The sequence below is a fragment of the Parasteatoda tepidariorum genome, chromosome 11 (genome assembly GCF_982258835.1).
Source record: "Parasteatoda tepidariorum strain Cologne lab strain chromosome 11, Ptep-v5.0, whole genome shotgun sequence".
Lineage (NCBI taxonomy): Eukaryota > Metazoa > Arthropoda > Arachnida > Araneae > Theridiidae > Parasteatoda > Parasteatoda tepidariorum.
In genome coordinates this window covers 67,550,261-67,570,643 of record NC_141765.1, presented here as the reverse complement: position 1 = coordinate 67,570,643, position 20,383 = coordinate 67,550,261, and the positions used below count along the sequence as shown (strand labels likewise).

Below are 20,383 nucleotides of genomic sequence, written 5' to 3'. Positions count from 1 at the left end.
TTTAAATAAATTTTAAAAATTTAAAGTGAACAATGAAAGTGAACTCAAAACATGCCAATAATTTTCAATCTAAGCAAATTATTCTAATTAAACCACAAATACTAAATTATTCACTAATTTTAAAGCTTGTTATAAATAGGATTCAAGCCTTTTGTATGCTTTTATACTTATTTCTCGCGTCACTAAACAATAAAACATTAATTTTTCTCACAAAAAAAAAGAAACTTTCGAAGTTGAGTAATCATTTTCAACTTTTGAAATAATTATCACAAAAGCATGATTTTGTTTAAAATCAAAGGCTTAGAATTCAAAGCACTTTTCGAAACAAGAAATAACCCCAGTGGTTATTAACCAAGTCACTACAATATCACACAACTATTCAAATTCAAACTCAACATTCTTCAAACGTTATCACTTTTTCAAAATATTCAATTTTTGGTGACATCATCATCACTGGAATTATTATCTGCGTTAATCTCTTCAATTGAATAATTCCAAAGGGTCCTCCATTTTCAAAGCTGTAGCATAGCGTAACCGCTGGTTCGTCTTTTTTCATTAAATATTACATTACAACTAAATAATTAAGCATCATCCGAAATCAATAGCAAACTAATAACATTTAAGGAATGCAGAATTGCTGGAAAAAAGCTCTTATGGATCAAAAGCATATGGCAACGTTTTTAACGCAATCAACACAAATTTTAACAGAATCAGCAGAATTTTAATCTTGTAACAGATTAACGTAATCAGCAGAATTTTAATCTTGTAACAGATTAACGTAATCAGCAGAATTTTAATCTTGTAACAGATTTACCTAACCAACAGAATTTTAATCTTGTGACAGATTAACGTAATCAACAGAATTTAAATATTGTAACATATCTTTTGTGGACATTTAATTGATAAGTTCAATTTTAAGTAAGAGCATCGATTGTTCTAAACTTGAGCCTGATCTTTGGCAGTCACCAAATGTAATATATAAATATATATATATATATATATATATATATATATATATATATATATATATATATATATATATATATATATATATATATATATATATATATATATATATATATATATATATATATATATATATATATATATATATATATATGTTGTTGATAGCAGTGATGAATCTTTTGAGCTTTGTTAATAAAATAATTTGCATTTTGCTACGAATTATCAATTAGACATTTCTTCTTTTAATGATTTCCCCCTATTGCTTTGATCATCTCACCAATTACATTTTTATAATCTGTAAAATTAAATTTAAAATTTTTCTCAAATTATTATATTCATTTTGAACTTAGGATTATTTAAGAAATATAAAGTTGTCTGACACAATATATAATTCAATGCAAAATGCTTTATATTCTATTGAAAATCTGTCGACGTTTCTTCCTGAAAAGAAAATCTTTGCTGTGCACACATAATCAGTTTTAGTCAGTTATTTTATCATATAAAATAACAAATAATTTCCGAGACTTTAAAAGTTATGAGAAAACTATGCATCCTTTTACCAGATTTTCTACTTTTTTTTATTTTTCCTTTTTCTTCTTTTTTGCTAATATAATCTTATGAATAAATAAAACCACTAATTTCATTCTAAATATATTCTATATATTACTTGGAAAAAATTCTTTTATATAAGAAAAACAGAAAGAAAATCTGTATAGCAAAAATGAGAAAAAGAAAACAAGGCTACAAGAAAGAAATAATAAATAATAAGATTGATGAGAAAAGCATTACATTGTCCACTTCCGAAAACTTTTCGTAGAATAAATGCAATAACTCCACAAAGTTCAGCTTCTATGTTTGTACTTACAATGTTTATTTATTTCTTTTTCCTCCCCCCTTTTTTTCTGTCCAGATGTTGAAAAATGCTAGACAAAGGGAAAAATTATTACCAAAATAAAATCAATTGTGGCTTTTGGTCTAAAAACCAGTTTAATCCGGAACTGTGAATTCACATTCTTTTGATCCGATTTTTTAAATTATTATTATTATTTTTTTTTTTTAGTTCGACAAACCGTAACTAATTCAAAATTTATTTTGGACCCGTTATGTTAATTTTTTATGCATCCGGTCAAGTTTGAGAATATATAAAAAGTTTCAATTTTCAAACTACTTAATCGATGATCCGGCACTATCCGGTTATGATGCGTCTTTGAATCACATTGATATCCAAAATTTTCGAATCAAAGTGATGCGATACATATTTGGCTCATTGTTACGATGCACAAATTTTCTGTTCACTAAACTTTGGTGCTTCAAATGTGACAAAGTCTTTAAATAAAAAAATGGTTTTGATGAAGATATATAAATACATTGCAAGTTCTTGTCCTATTCAAGTAAAGAAAAAAATGCTGTTTTGTGACCAATGTGATAGCAAATGAATGTGATTTTTTTCTCCATTTTTCCCTGTTGCTCTGCAGACACTGCATAAATGTAAGATGTAAAAAGAGAAATTATCTGTGTTCGCTTGATTCAGGTTTTATATATTCTGCTTTCGACAAAGCAATTTAACTAGCAAAAGAAATTTAATTAGAAGCAAAATCAACTCCATCTTGAAGCATTATTTCTTTTCAAAATTGAGTGAAACGAAGAGAGATAGTGGCAGAAAGTTATAAAAAAATTACATTAATATTGAATGAATACTTTATTTTATAAGTTAAGTTTATCAAGTAATTAAATCAAGCTTATTAATTCAACTTCCTCTCTCTCGTTTCCTTTCGTGTGTAAATTTTTACAATGGCTCAAAACTAATAATAAGGTTATAGTACTAGTTCTCGAACCAGTTATGTAATGTAATTATCACCTTGTTACTATTAGAAGAGTGTTGAACCATATTATCATTCAAGTTTTCTACTACCTAAATATCATCCTAATTTGAACCACATAATTATTCTTCCTAATTGTCATGCCACCATGTCCTAATGACGTAATGTTCAAGCATAAATGTAGTTTTTTTAGTTCCCAAGAAGTGCCTACGAAGGCAAGACGTCGATTTTTGTAGGAGTCAGGGACTCTGAGGTATTATTGGTATTTGGACAGTGCTGTATCACACTAATGATACTATGCTTTAACTTGAACAGACTGCCTAACCAGTTGGTGTATTTTAGCCTTATCTTGAACCTAAGTTCGATTCCCCTGGCTGGGTATTTGATTGCACTGCTTTTTTTCGATCGTATCTTAAGAGGGAGTTCATCTCTATTGGTATCTTTAAATTTTAGAAAAAAGAGAGTTTAGGGAAACACAGAGTAAACCAGGAAGTTACAATTGTTAATTTTCCCCCCTTCAAAACAACAAAATTTAAACAAATCCTGGCAGGATAACTCAAAAATACGCAGTTGGGTGGAATAGTAGTAATCCTGCGATAATTTGTTTGCATTTTACGATTTTTTTTTAACATTTGAAACTTCATGGTTTGTTCTTGATTTATCTAAACTCACTTTTTGTCGATTCTTTAAATCGATACTCTCATCGATACTTTAGTTATGGATAGAGATGAAATAGAATGTCATGAAAAGTTTTTGACGTGATATAGCGTTCTCTTAATGGTTCAAAATTCGCAATTCGAAATTCGAATAATGTCCAAAATTCTTTCAGAACTTGAAAAGTTCATTGTGTGGCTGAGAAGCGTGGTACGGAGGCCGGGTGATTGCTTCCATTATTTGTACTCCGATGCAAACTCTAGAATGTGGTAAAGTAGCGCTCATGCGCTAGAGTATTTTCGGGTCATCATTAAAGACGAATCCTAGATGGTCGCTATTAGTGTAGTCTAGTGGACTTCAAAAACCAAACCAATTCTAATATGAACGGAAGAGTAGTTGGATTTAGTGCATTAAAAAAGTTGCGGCAAATTTATACCACATAATGGTTTTAGGTTCCGATATTATCTTTCAATGATGAGCCAAATTTTCTCATGTTGCTGTTATTCATAGTTTAACTTTTTCAATAAATAAATACACGGTTAAAAATGGTTATTATCTTGAAAGTCGATTTCAAATTGTTTTGTTGATTTATTTTTCTCAAAAAAAAATAATGTGTACAAAGTGTTCCAGCTGTTTGAAACCATGTTGGGGGAAAAAACTATCTAAAATTTGAGATAAAGTCATCAGAATGTAGATTTGAAAAATATAACCAGCATACACTACTTTAAAAATCCACAAGTGAAAACGTATTTCCAAATCATATAATAAAACGATCTCTTGCAAACATTCAGTCAATTATGACAGAAATAAGAAATAATCATTTCTTATGAGGAATGTTTTGAAGATCAATAGATCAATGTCTACCTCATAATTTCTATCCAAACTCTAATCTTGGTATGGGCCATAAACTCTCTTTCTGGAGATGATTGATAGCATTCTCAGATGTATGGCACTGTGAACCCAGATGCCTTTACCGAACAAATAGTCAGATGGCATTAAAGGACTGTTTTGTTACAATAAAATGGCGAGCAAATGAGATACATGCGAACAAGTTCTGAATATGAATTAATCCGACAGTGGCTAATGTAGCATATGCATCAGTTAATATTTCCGATGAATTAAATTTAGATATTCGTATAATGTTTTTTTTTCTTTACTGTTCAATATGAGTCTATGAATAATGTTAACAGGAAGTTATGAAATGGTGGATCAGTAATTGTTTTCTGAAAAATATATGATAGGTGTCACATTTAAACCACTTAATTTGTTTGCAATCACTCTTTCATTTTCATTATCTTTTGATTATTTCAGAGTACTTTCATATTTACGTTTATACCATTAAGCATAATTTGCATTAAATCACGTTTTTAATGAAATAGTTTTCATAAAATTTTTTTTAGAGCCATTATGTTTTTAATAACCACTTAAGAAATCAGACAATTTTAAACAAAACATTATGATAAATGCACGACAAAATCACAAAAATGGAATTATAAAGAACAAATCTCTGTATAACATTTCTTATAAGTTATTTGTATATAATTACTTCATTTTTGATTTTCTATTCTTTACTATTCAATATAAGTCTAAATTTATACACAATATCAATAGCATTATGTTTTATCTAAAATAAAAAATTATAGATAATGTAGCACCGTTTGATAAGTTTACCTAGATAATATAAAACAGTTAGCGTGTTATAATTGATTCATGCTGGTATTAAACTCTACATTTAAGTCAGATATGATATTTCAAGTCATTGTAAATCGCCTCCCACCACCTCACGTGCTTTAATTCCGCATTTAATTATTTTTTATTATTTCAAGTCAGATAACATATTTCAATTCAATGCAAATTAACTCCCACCGCCTCACATGTTTTAATTCCGCTTTTACTTATTTTTATTATTTCAAATCAGATAATATCTTTCAATTCTACGCAATTCAACTCACACCACCTCACGCGCTTTAATTCCGCTTTTAATTAGTATTTCAAGACATTTAAAATAATTTCAATATATGTTTTGCTTAATTTTTAGATCAAGGCATTTACAGGAAAAATCACACTGCACCACTAATAAATTTAAAGGTTTAAGAGTCAAAATAACGAGAATGAATTTGTAGGGGTGGGATGAAGAATAAAGCAGGATGAATTCTCAGGAATTAAATAATGAATATGAATCTTAAAATGATTTTTAAAACCCATATCATACAAGCAGGTAGAGCATAAAAGAGTAAAGTCAGTTCTCTTTCAATGTTTCCTGTTCGCCTTTTAGATATCCTAGCAGCTGACTGTATGTCACAATGACAAAATGTTTCCATATTGATCATTTTAGGAACGAGGATGAATTGGTTGGGGGTGGACGAAGAATAAAGCGGGATGAATTCGCAGGAGTTAAACCGCTAACCATTCTTCTCCCGAGCGGACGACAGGTTTAGGAGAAACCGATAATTCTCCAATATTCTGAGATCTCGGGCAGAAATAAAATAGAAATAACCATCAAGACATGTTCGAACTTTTTACAGCGCCCTTTTTAGGGAATTTTTGCGGTTTATGAATCCCAAATTTTCTTCCCTTTATAAATGGGAATTCTATTTTATCATTAAATAATCAAAGAAGAAAAATATTCTAAACTACATTATCCGAAGATCAAAAGAAGCTTAAGAAAGGTATTTTGATTAGATGTCATGATAGAGCTTGAATTTTAATCATAAAGGACTTCGAAATAAATTTTCGATAAATGGGGAAATAAAATTATGTTTAGAGCACAATACTTCGGGCTAAATCGAAATAAATTTCAAGAGTAGGTTTAATCTCCTCTCGTGTTTTTATTTGAATTAAATGGTTTCAAAGAGTTTTAGGATTTATATAATTTCATAGTTGGATCGATGGGTATTTAAAAATCACGTTTAAAAATCTTTTTATGTCGGGTTTATTTATGAAATGTATTTTAATCTAAAGAAATTTAAATGTATTATTATTGAGAAAAGCTATAGAAAAGGTATTTTGAACAATTTTGAAATAATATAATATTATTTCCCCAATTGACCCAAAAACAAAGGTGAAAAATATTTAATTTTGGAGTTTTAAGCTTCGTAAAATCTGCTATTTTTGATTCTTTTCTTTGACATCTCATTACGAATTTTTAGATAAATATGCATACATGTAGCAATAAATGATAATAATGATAATGAGAATCTATTAAGATTCATATATTTCCAAGAAGTACCAAATATGAAAGCGGCAAAACAGTTGCTTTTCAAGTTTTGAGCATTACAAAATATACTTTTGATTTTTTCTAGGACAATTCATCATTTATTTTTAGATTAATATGCACACATATAGTAATAAACGATGATAATAATATTATCTATCAAGAATCTATAAAGATTCGAACTTTTCCAAGAAAGCTGCAAATAAAAAAGAGACAAAACTGTTGTTTTCTAAGTTTTGAGACTTGCATGTTCTATCTTTAATTTTTTATGGCATTTCATAACTAATAGTTCAATTAATATACATATAGCAATAAACGAGGATAATAATAATAAGAATCTATTAAGATTCGTTTACTTCCATAAAGCTCCAAATATAAAAAAGACAAAACTGCTGCCTTTTAAGTTTTGAGTTTTGCAAATTGTGTTTGTTTGTGTTTGAGTTGTCTGTGTTTGATTTTTCCATGACTTTTCTTTTTCAATTTAAGTTCATATGCATACAATAAACAATAAATGATAATAATTTTAAGATTTGTGTACTTCGTAAATAAATCTTAATATACACGAGACAAAACTGCTGCTTTTCAAGTTTTAACTTTGCATTTGAACTTTTTGTTTTGAACTCAACTTTTGAAACCTGATGTAACTTTTCACTATTTATTTTAAGATTCATACGCTAACGTTAGTTCATGAATATTTCCAATATTCTTAAGTGTGATATCTTTAGTATATTCTTTATATCTTCTACGATATCTTTATTTTGTACCAATCGAAGCTTTAAAACTGATAAAAATACATCCAATAATGACGAAATATTATATCTGTATGCACAAAATTATTATAAAGTAACAGCGAAATTTTTAAAGCTGTCTTTACTTGAAAAGTAATAACCTACTCTGTATGAACTTTCGCATATTTCCTTAAAGTCTTATTTTTATTCCTTTTTATTTTCAATTTACTTTATACACTAAACTCAGAAATCTAATAAAAACCTGATATTTTTGGATTTTATTTTTATAAAAACCATTTAACTGTCCTTAATTTAAAGACCAGTATAATAATTTCTTGAAAAGAAATAGGAAAAACTAAAAGTTCTAAACTATCAACAAAACTATCAAATAGCAATTATCGTGAAGAAAAGTTTAAGAAGAAGAAAGTAAAAAAGATTCTGTCAAGTGAAAAATTGGTAAGTTATGTTGATCCATTTTTCTAATGTTTTCTTCTTAGATATCATAATTTGTCTATTATTGTAAAGCTCTTTTTTTTTCTATAAAAAGCATATAATTTCAATTTAAGGTCTTTTTTAAGATTGATATTGTTGGATTTTAAAATTCTTTTCTAATAAAATATAAAATTGTTTCGAATCAGTAATTCTTCAATTATATTATTGAATTTTTCGCAAACTTTATAAAGAGTTTCAGAAATTTTTTAAAATGAAATAAAATTGTTATTTAAATTTAATAAAAAAATTATATCAATGTCTGATAAGTTTAGATTTAAGCTCACTTATGAATCATTGTCTCTGGAAAAATTAAATTTTCTAGAGCTTCATGCAAGACTTATTATTATTCAGAATTAAAAAGTAATCTTATCAGTTTCTGTTCGTTTTAATTTACGGTGGCTCAAAAAATGATCTACAATTCTAATAAATAATTGAGAAAAAAAAATGAAAATTGACAAAAATGATTTGAAAAAGCAATTAAAAAGCATAAGGAAATTGATATTATACACCATCGCTGCGTTCTACTCAGTGAATTAAGAATTATTTCTCAAAGTTTCTAAATGAATCACACAATTTGGCAGAAAATTGCACTACTAACTGAGAAAAACTATAAAACAATGTCTCTTTCTATGTGCCAGACCATTTCTATTAATTTATTTACAAGAGCTTCGATTAATTGTGGTTTCAGACTACATCAAATTGAAAATGGTGGTATTTTAAAAATGATATTTTATAATTATCTCAGTCTTTATATAGACCGATATTTTATAATTATCTCAGTCTTTATATAGACCGATATTTTATAATTATCTCAGTCTTTATATAGACCGATATTTTATAATTATCTCAGTCTTTATATAGACCGATATTTTACAATTATCTCAGTCTTTATATAGACCGATATTTTATAATTATCTCAGTCTTTATATAGACCGATATTTTATAATTATCTCAGTCTTTATATAGACCGATATTTTATAATTATCTGTAGAACTTCGTTCTAAATCTTTAAACTTGTTAAGAACAAATCTCTAGTTTCTTAGGCAGAGAGTAGAGAATGGTAAATTTTGATTTCCTGCAGTTTTTTTTTTCTTTAATAAATTTTTCAAATCATCAGTCATTTTGGGACATCTGCTGAGAAAAAAAGGCTAGGTTAAGGGTTAAGAGGTAAAGACAAATAGGTTAGCGTTTGGATAACGACGTGTAAAAATTGTTGCTAATAGGCTAAATCTTCAAGAATAGTTCTTATTTGACTGAAACTAACTTTGAACTTATTAGTTTCAAAGCCTGGAATTTTGCTTTTAAAAATTGGCTTATGATTTTTACGGTGGGAATTATGATTCATTTAGTGTGATCAAAATTGCTAAAATACCGATAAGATGGGGACGATTGAAAAAACTACCAGTACAAGCAATAATTATTGTATTATAAAATAAGGGATCACCGTATTTTACTTCAAAATTTATGAAAGTTCATTAATGAAGTTCCTTAAAATAAAAAGTTTTCTATGCTTGGTCATAACACATATTGGAAAATTGTAATGGTTTATTTTTTTATTTTTGCTTGCTTAAACGTAACTGGTAATCACGTATTTATGATTTGACTGAAAAATTTTAATTTCTCTTCATTCGTTCCATTTACTACTAAAAAATATATATAATTGTATAAAGTGTTACGATTTCGGATTTATTATTTTATTTATATTCGTTTTTCAACTTATATTTTTTCGTTATATTTATAATAGAAATGTATATTAAAAACACTATGGATTTGTAGATAATTTTTAAAAATTTGAGAAAAAGCTTACTCTTCATTCGGTGTAAATAAATCTGAAAAAATAGTATAAATTTCTGATTTTTTTTTCTTACCAGGGTCGCATTCTACAATCATACATGTCTGGGCCACTATGCGGAGTTCTCCATTTTATAGCTTAAAAAAAGAATATTTTTATTAGATTTATATAAAAGGGTTTTAAAAATCTACATATAAAAATATCACCTTATTTTAAAACTTCAAACAATAATTAATTTTTACCTGGAAAGAGCCGCAGGAAACCAGTTGCACTACCAAAAAACTGATATATTAGTGATGAATCTCTATTTAGGTTATTTAGAAATGTGTGATATAAACTTTCTGTCCATTTGATGGCATTCAGTACTTCTGAAGCTAAATAGAAAATACAAACAAAATATATGGATATCATGGCCATTGTCATTGAAAACTTAAAATCAGAGAAAAAAAATCGAATTATTATAATGGTTTGGTCAGTACTGTATTAGTTAAAAAAAATAGAGGATTTATCATTATTAGTTTAAAAATCGAATGGAATTTTTGCCAACGTATCGGTAGATCATATATCTCGCAATCTGGTTTATTATAACAATTTAAAGTTATGAAGCAAGTGTATTCACTATGGATGCCAAGTGCAGATGGCGCTGGGGGTCAAAATTTAAAGTAGGATTTCCGAGTTTCTACTTCCGACTGATTTTTATGCCTAAGCTTGGAAAAACGCGCCATCCAATATTATCATACTTGTAGTGGTTTCAATATAACGCTTTCTTTCAATTTAACTTACATAGAAACAAGCAACAAATGAATTTGGAAGACTTCGCAAGCTGGATATGATGCTACCCTAAATATAGCAAACGGCACTATTTTACACAAATATAGCCAAATAAGGGAGAACAAAACATAGCAAACTTTACACTTTATTTAAGCTGAAATATTAATTTTGTTAAGTTTGTTTTAGGTTCACGATGTGTTAGAATTTATTAATTACAGAAAACTCTTATAAATGGTAAAATTACGTGTAAATTTAAACACAAATCACAATAAAACGTCCTGGAATATTTAGCTTGTTCACACATCGCTTCGTAAGCATAACATAAGCTGAGGGATACACCTTCAAAATGTCTTCCGATTTTAGAAAGTTTTTTATTGTTTACATTCGGTCAACCATTCATAGGGTGGGCAAGTTAGAACTAGCCCAGCAAATATTTTTAAAGTATACTACCAGGAACGTTTTTATTTTGATCATCCTGCACAGTGATCAAAATTGAAAACGGAGCGGTGATTTAATGGCCGAATTTTCTCGTGCAAACATGCAATCTTTACCAGTTGAGCGAGCGATGCATTAAGTCACTGCGCTAATCGTATTGAAATTATCATTTATTATAATAGTAATAACTTATTATTGATAATATATATTATTGATAATATATATTATAATTAGTACTTTTTGTGACAAAAAATTTGCCACATTACTACTATTCGCCAATATTTTATATTTATGAACTTAATGTTTCAGGATAATGAAATTAAAACATAGATTTCTGTAATTGTTTCTTATAAAAAAAAGTATTTGTAAATAAAATATATAAAGTTTAGTATTGGACAAATAGCACTCATCCTTTCTGAACGAATTATAACGCACACTGAGACAAAATCTATGTTCAATCCTAACAGAATATGGTAAAAATTACCGTGTTTTTTGGCTCTATGGGAACACCAAAAAGTTCGATAATTTTTGCTGAAGCAAAATTTTTCTATTTTATTATGATACATTAAATCATGATATAAAAACCATACCGTTAATTTTCTTGGTTTTTATTATTTACTTAAAGTGTGGCAATAAGAACTATAGTTTTGATGACTGAAATTTCTGATAAATTGTTACCTTATGAATGGGAAAAAATACAGAAAGAATTTTTTAAAAATCGTATATTTTGATTTTTATTACCAGAATTATCGTTAATACTACTAGAAATTTTTTTCTACTAGAAATATCATTACAATACGGTAAGGTAATTTTACTGTAGTATTCTCCATGTATGTTGAATTTTTTCCTTTATAAAAAGCCAAATGCTAAATGAAATAAAATATTCATAGATTGGTTTTATTATTTCGTTAATGTTAATTTTTGCTGTGATTTTATATTTCTTGAACAAAGTAAAAATGCGATAGATAGAGTTTTTATTTTATCGAACTAAGCATTTCTAAAAAAAGGGAAAAATTTTATAAAAGGATAAGTGAACCGAAGGATTTCTTTCAATTCAATAAAATATATTTAATAAATTTTAAGGTGTCAAATCCTGAGGTTTAATTTTGAGAACAAATAAGATTTCTTATTCTTTAGAGTAATTCACGCTTTATTTTTTAAAAAAAATGTTTCGTGCAATTTGAAGAAGGATAAAAAAACTTTTCATGAAAACTTCCAAACTGTATGGGAATTCTTTTTTGAAAAATAAATTAACTTTTGATGACAAAAGCACTCTTCAAAACCAGCTTTAAATCTAAAAGTTTTATTTCGCACAAGTCATTTAAATTAATGAAAAAAGAGAGTCTAAAAGAAAAGTATTTTCATTCCAAACCCTTTTTTCTTCAATTTCATTAGAAAAATGCATTTAAATTCTCATTTTGAATAAGAAACAAAGATCTAAAGCTATTGATTCAAAAATTCCCTAAAGGCTATAAATTCTTGAAAAACCATCTTTAATTGTAATGATAAATGAATACTACCTCGACCGTGAACATTTTAAGCTTGGGTTGACAACTTAATTATGTTTAATTTGAATTGCATTTTTAAAAGAATAATTATTTTTGAAAACAAAACAGTAATAGATATTTTTTTATCTGATGCTGTATATTTTTTACAGATTTTTGCTCTAATAATCACGGTATGTAAATAGTATATTTTTTATACCGTTTAGAGCGTAGAATATCTTCAATTATATTCTAAAATTAATATTAATTATAGTGTTTAATTAAAATGCTGAAAAAAATACTTTTAAATATTAATATATTTTTCCTTTCATGGTTTAAATAAATATTTCTTTATATGCTTATCCAAAAAAGGGCATAAAAAAGGCTAGTTTATTTAATATAAATATGAGCGCCTTCAGGAACAAAAAAATGAAAGGTACACGAGAGGCCTACATAAGGAGAATGTAATGATTTCATGCATCGTTAATATATCATTGTGTCTCACAAAAGCTCTCTTCAAGACTGGTTTAAAATCTATTATATTTGATTTGAATAAGTCATTTAAATTAATAATAAAAATAAATTAAAAAGAAAGTTATTTTCAACTCAAATCTTTTTTTCTCTCAACTTCATTAGAAAAATATATTTAAATATTTATTTAAAATAAAAAACAAAGATTTAAAGTTATTGGTTCAAACATTTTCACATGACTAATGATTCATCAAAACACGTACTTAGTTATAATAATAAATGGACAATAGCTCAACCTTGATTATTTTAAGTTGTATTGACAATTTAAATTATGTTTAATTCCAATACAATTTCAAGAGAGTAGCTATTACTGAAAGCAAAATTGTAAAATCTGAAATTTTCATAACCCAAGATATTTCTCAGATAGTTTTAAAATTTATAATTGTGATGGGTAAATAGTATATTTTTATTCCATTTATAGTGTACTACTATAACTTAATCTCATATTTGTTTTGAAAACTTGAAAAAAATTAAAATACTAATGTGGTTTTTTACTAATTGACAAAATTAAGTATTTCTTTTTATGTTTATAGGTAAAAAAAAAAGAATTCATTTTCTTTAATATAAATTCTATCAGGAACAAAACAAGAGATTGTCAGGGACAATGAATATCATAAATAGCCAAATTTTGCTATATTTATGGATATTGTGTAAAGTTATTTTCTTATTTTAAAATTAAAAGTTTAATATTATGAAATTAATAGTTATATTATTTATTTCTAAATACGTTTTTCTTTAGCTTTTTAAGAAGAAAAAAAACGATAAACACATAAATGTAATTGAATTTTGCAAAAACAGAATATTCTATATTAATTGCATTATGCAGTAATTAAATTAGAAGTTAAAAAGAAATTAAATCTTGAACCAATCATGATTAAGAACATATAAGGGATTAAAATGTTCTTAAAAGGATGGAACTTTAGGAGATTAACCCATTTTAATATCACTAGACAAATGTACTGGTTTTTGTCTATTTTAAATCCTCCTTTATACCTTTATATAGTCACAGTCTAATAAATAATCAGAGTTATAAAACATTTTTACTTCATATACATTTAAAGGATTCTATATAAACCATGTATATTATATATATATATATATATATATATATATATATATATATATATATATATATATATATATATATATATATATATATTAAGGATGATTATCACAGGGCGCCCTTGTTGCAAGATTTTTTTTAAGACTACTGCATTCGTAATTTAAACTATATTACTCTGAAATGCTTTAAATCACGAGATCCCTTCTGTTTTTCTGTTTGACGATCTTTTCTTGTTAGGCGGAGCACAGCAACTTGAAGTGGCTTTGACTCCACGTATCTGGACAGACTCGATGGCCATCCATAATAGCAAACGTGTTGCGATAACTGAATTTTTTGCAACAGAGTTTTCTACAGACAAGAATAGACAGACTCAGAAGCATTTGATAGGAATCATGTTGGTCAATTTGCATAGCCAAATCCATCGATAGAATTTTCTAGAAGGTTCTTCAAACCAATCATGCAGAATGTTGGACTGTAGACAAATAGCTTTGTCATTCAGATTCTAATCGGGTGGAGTAAAAATAAAATTTTTCTCATATTTCCCGCATGTATAAAAGTTCTGTTTTTATATCATCTGGAAGTAATAAATAATATTTTGAAAATATTTTTCCTAAAATAACATTTTCTTCTGCCACAAGAAAGTCTTAAGCGACTTTTTTTTAATTCCTCTGTGTTTGATCCATTAATCCTTATTATGGTATTATATCAGGCATCATGATATTATATGATGGTATTATGGTATTATGGTGTCATGGTATTATATCTGACATCAAACTCTGATCCAGCAATCAAGCCGTTTTAGATGTTTTATTCCGGTTTCCTCATAAATGGTTTATTAAATAGCTTATTAATTGTTTAATTTAATGGTTTAATTTTTTTATTAAATGTCTGGAAAAAATAAGGTTATATATCCGAAATTTTCTTTATTATTTCTTCATTATTTTATTATTTTCCTCATTATTTCTTAAGAAATGTTTTTTAATTCCTCTGCGTTTGATCTAGCAGTCAAACAGATTTCGATGTTTTTATTCCAGCTTCCTCATAAATGGTTTATTAGACTTTGATAAGATTTCTATTTATTACTCTCGTTGATATATCAATTTGTGTTCCGTAATGTAAATATTTTTCCTTACATTTTTTAAAGGAATTCTTAAAATACTGATAAAGTACTGTCATTAAAGAATACCCTGAGATCAATTTTAGTAATAATAAAGAAAATTCGTAACATGCAACATAATATTTGAATAATGTCTAATAGAAAATGATGTCTGATATAGTACCATAAGTATTAGGCAACCGTGCAATACTATACGTTAGAGCAATCTGTTAGACTTTTCATTTCAAGCTAATTTTTTTTCCTCCAAACATATAAAAACTGATTTCATACGGAGATAAAAACGCAAAAAAAACTTTTGAATAGACTAAAACTTCTTTAAGGCATACTTACATTGATCAAATACATTTGTAGGTACATGGACAACACTATATTTTGTATTAATTGGAACATCATCAAAATTTCTATGCGAATAAAACTCTATAGGCTTGTATTCTTTGCCTTCTTTTACAAAGGGTGATTTTGCATTAATGTAGTCCAGCTAAATGGAAAAAAAATAATACTTTTAAGAAGTTAAGCTCATAATAAAAATTATTTAACCAGCCATTACAATTTTGCATTTCCAAATCACACGGTTCTTCAATAAAAGTTTAGTTTCAGACTTAAAACACTCTAAATATGACTCTTAAAAGCAATATTTTGTTTTAGCAAGCGGGTTGTCATTTCCGTAAGATAGATATCTTCATTAAACCTGATTAAATATAACCCAGTACACAGTATATGAGTTTTATCCAGCACATGCCATAAATAAAACTAAATTAAATATTATTTAACAATAATTATTTTTTTTACAAATTTTAAAATTTATGAATATTTTTCAGCACATGCTATTAGAAATCATTAACTGAATAAACCGTGCCTATATAGACAGCATATGCTTTCAACAATTCTGAATTTATTAAATAATGGCTGTTATAAAGAATCCATCATTATATACAAAATTAAATAAATTTTACACAAGACATCACTCTGTGCAAAGTTGGTTTAAAAACTTAGAGAAATTTAATATTACATTTGCATATTTTAAGAATTTGTCTAGTTTAATAAATTACAAAAATGCATAATTATGAATTTAGTCTAGTTTCCGTAAACAATTTATTTTGTTGTTCAAAAGAACGTGTTTGAAAACTATATTAATATCACTGCATATAGCTATGAGAATGATAAATAAAATGACGTTTTTAGTTGACTTAAAACGATAAGATAATTTATAGTTAAGTTAGTAATGATAAATACTTTCTTTCTACTAGTTTGAAATATGTACTGCATTATTTTACCTTACTCTTCACTGTTTCCAGAGCTTAGGAGGAATATTCAAATTACGAATACCTAATTGATAATTATGATAATAATGATACTCTCCGAGCAATAGTTTAAATAATGTATTTAAATGATTATTTTAAAAAACCGGTGGTAAAAAATTAGTTACGTTTTAAAGTAATTGTTTTAAAAAATTCAAATAATTAGGAACTTAAGAAACACTAACTTTATTCTGTTAATAAAATAGAATTTTCAATGAAAGGCAAAGAAATTGATTTTTTTTATAGGGAATAGATTTTTTATTATGATTATTTTTTCTTGCGGATGAAGAAACGACATCTTAAATTAAAGGTAGACAAAAAAAGCTTTTCTTTGAATTCACTCAATAAAAACTTTTTCACTCAATAAAACTAATTTTCCACATTGATTTGTCAGAACTTAGTTATCCCCAAGATGCAGCAGATGGCTATACAATCGTCATTTAATGGACATAAAATCTTTCCCCTGACCTTCATTTTAAGTATAACCACTTGGAACAGGCCTAATATCATGTGGAAAGAAGTCCAATGGAAAATGCAGTATTAGAATGGTTTTATCTATTAATCTGAGACTAGACACTTATCTGCATCTGCTATGGTCTTCTTTCTAACATGAAATAATTTCATGGTTACTAAACCTGAACATTTTCTTTTGTAACAGATATGGTTCTTTACCGTAACAGTTACAAGGTGTCATTTTAAAACAGATACTACGACCTATCTTAAAACAGCTGTTATGATCCACCTTGTTTTGACCTAACTCAAATGAAAGTTGACCTTATAAGTCAAGCATTGGAAAAGAAGTATAGAGAAATATTTGTTTTATATAACCCATTTATACGAAATATTCCAAGATTACTAGGACATGAACTGTTTCATTTTGTGTAGTATATGGTTTTATATTGTAACCGTCACAAAGTGTTATTTAAAACAGCTGTTGCAACTCATCTTTATCTTTCAATGTTGAACTCCGTAAATATTCAGTCTTAGACCTAGAGAAGATCTAGATCTCAGAAGATGATAGATCTTTTGATACAAGAATCGAAACAGAAATGTTTTTTAACAGGTATCTTTATTTTACGCCAATCCCACTAAAAAGAATCTTAATTTCTTAAAAAAAATTCTTAAGAATATCTTAAATTAATTGGCCCACTCATTCTTAAGATTTTCTTAAGAATATTTTCTGAAGAAAATCTTAAGAAAATAATCTGAAGAAAATCTTCAAAATATAAACTTAAGATTTAGGTTTACGTGGGCCAAATAACTTAAGATAATCTTAAGAATAGAATCTGAAGAAAATCTTCAGAATAGAATCTGAAGAAAATCTTCAAAATGTAATCTGAAGAAAATCTTCAAAAAATAATCTGAAGAAAATCTTCAAAATATAATCTGAAGAAAATTTTCAAAGTATGATCTGAAGATATCTTTAAAATATAGGTATATGTGGACTAAATAACTTAAGATATTTAACATATTTTTTATTTCAGATTTTCTGGAGAATAAATCATATTGATTTGTTTTTTCATTGTTTTTATAATTTTAGTTTTTTTAAATTAAATAAATATATACTGTTTCAATGCTATATCAGAAGACCGATCTTGATAAGAAAACCTATTTTATATGAGTTCCAAATTGTCCAAATTCAATGCTTTTTAATACGATGTTAAGTCTCTTTTGAAGATTGAAGATAACAGTAAAGGAACTAATGTTGACAAAAAATAAAGATTAAATTAAACTCTACAATTTATTCCACCTATCACAAATGTTTTTATCAATTGCTTTGCTTTATATGAAATATTTAATGAGACAAATATGGCCATTGGAATAAAATACTTTTACAAATCCACTAAATTACATAAAAGAATATTCTAAAACTTATTTTTCAAATGATAAAGAGATCACTTAGTAATTCAATATAATCACTTAGTAATCTAATAGCATAGAGGTGGATCAATTATTTTGAAGCGTAAATAATAATTAAATTTTAATTCATAAAACCATACTTACTTTAATTTCTGGCTCATAGTTATGTCCCATGACTGCAATTTCTGCTGCATCCCGTATTCTCTACAAAAACAAATTCACAATATTAGACAAACTGATTGATTATTTAAAGACTATGAATACAATTTACACACTTACTCAAAACTATAAAAAATATAATATGAACTGTTTCTTCAGATAATATGAGTAAGTTTTATAAAAATTAGGAATGAGAAATAAATTTCATTGAAAACTTGCACATTTTGTTATTTAAAACATTTTTCTGGATGTGTTCCAAAAATAATAGAGATAGGGTAAACTAACCAGTGAAGGAACACTTAAGCTTCGCTTGCCTTTTAAAAAATCATATTAATTTCAAAATTCGTAATTTTAGTTAAATGACAGCGTCAACATATTTGTTACTAATTGCAAATTATGTAAAAAAAATTAGAGGACTTACATAATATTGTTTTAAAGTTTTGGAGGTTCAAATAACGAGTAGTAAGAAGACCCAGTGAAGGAACAGCTTTTACCAGTGAATGAACACCCAGTAAAGGAACACTTAATTTTGGTTATTTCTTAATGCTCTTTATGAATTTATAAGCCATACAAATATTTAAAATCAAGCCTATTCTTGAAATTATAACATATAAATACTTGGAAAATGTTAACTTTTTGTTTTGTAATCATGAATTGAAAATAAAAGTGTCAACATATTAACACATACTGCTCATTCACTGGGAAATCTATGCCCAGTAAAGGAACATGCCTGTTCCATTATATTCGTTATATTTGCTCAAATAGTAAACATTTGCTGGTGACTTTATCAAACTATTTGAGAGATTGGTCTTATTATTATACTCCGTTGCAAGTTAAGAAAAGACTATTGCAGTAAAGGATTTAAGTAACCTTCCGCGACGGCATATTGTTCCGGTTTATTTTATTATCAAATTATACAAATATGCTTTCAAAATAATATAAAAGTTTTGAAAAGTTAAATACGTCAGACAGAAATTTAATTCATGCTATCTTTTACGATATATATCATAGAGTTACTAAAGAAAAGTTACAGTTTCGTAGTTTTACTGGAATCCTACACTCGGTGACATATTTCGATAAAAAAGAACATTCATTTTTTTAAAATTATTTTTTTACACAATTATATGAAGTTGCAAGAGCACTGAATTTGATTAGACTACTAAAAAAAGCGCGTATTATGCTGACATTCCCTTAGCAAATCAAATGCGAGATAGAGAATTTTTACTTTTGTTTCGCTTTATCAGAAAATCTTTTGCAAAAGAAACAATATTTATTGTTCTGTCATCAATTTTTTTTAATGCTAACATAAATACGTATATTTTTTACGATTTTAGATATCATTTTTATTAATTCTTATTACTTGTAAATTGATTATTCAATAAGTTTTATTTTCCTCATTTCACACGATTTAAGAAAGCAAGAAAAAAGAAGGCTATGCTACGTCGTTTCAAGAGTTGACGATGTTGATCAATGTTTGCGCTGTCAGTTTGGCATCCAATTGGCGTGCACTTAGATAAAACCCATAGGTATAATGATTTTTTTCTTAACTTGCAACAGAGTTTAGTGATTGGTTTGACTGCATTGATGTAAAAATGTGTTTCTTCTTAGGAGGGTGAAAAAAGCTAAAAGAAATTGTTTTCTTTCGACAAAAATTTGGCGAAAAATTTTTATTTGGCGAAAAATTTTAAGTATTAATTTTTAAGAAATTTATGAGTTGAGTGGAATGTTATATTTGTTATGCGAATTAAAATCGGTTGTACTGCAACAGAGAAGAATCGTATTATGCATTCTAAGTAAGCTGTTGACACGGTGCAATGAATAAGTCTAAAAAATTTTTGTATGGGTTATAAAGTTAATGAATGATACGATGTACTCATATTTAGCGAATACGATGTACTCGTATTTAATAGCATTGAGGCCTTTTTTTTTTAATTTTAAGTATGGTTGGAAAGAAAGTGTTTCGCAAGTTCGAAAAGAGAAGTGTAACTGTTTATTCATT

The 20,383-nt window shown here is 27.0% G+C and overlaps 1 protein-coding gene across 9 annotated transcripts in view; it reads right to left on the bottom strand.

Moving 5' to 3' along the window:
- LOC107437533 (voltage-dependent calcium channel subunit alpha-2/delta-3) overlaps positions 1–20,383 on the bottom strand; it is a 346,295-nt gene that overhangs the window by 70,685 nt on the left and 255,227 nt on the right. For all 9 annotated transcript variants that reach the window (XM_087155322.1, XM_087155314.1, XM_087155315.1 and 6 more), the window contains 4 exons: positions 18,370–18,429; positions 15,398–15,545; positions 9,909–10,040; positions 9,743–9,803 (listed from right to left, as the gene is read on the bottom strand). In XM_087155322.1, the coding sequence (XP_087011448.1) occupies positions 9,743–9,803; positions 9,909–10,040; positions 15,398–15,545; positions 18,370–18,429 (401 nt within the window). The remainder of the gene's footprint in view (positions 1–9,742; positions 9,804–9,908; positions 10,041–15,397; positions 15,546–18,369; positions 18,430–20,383) is intronic.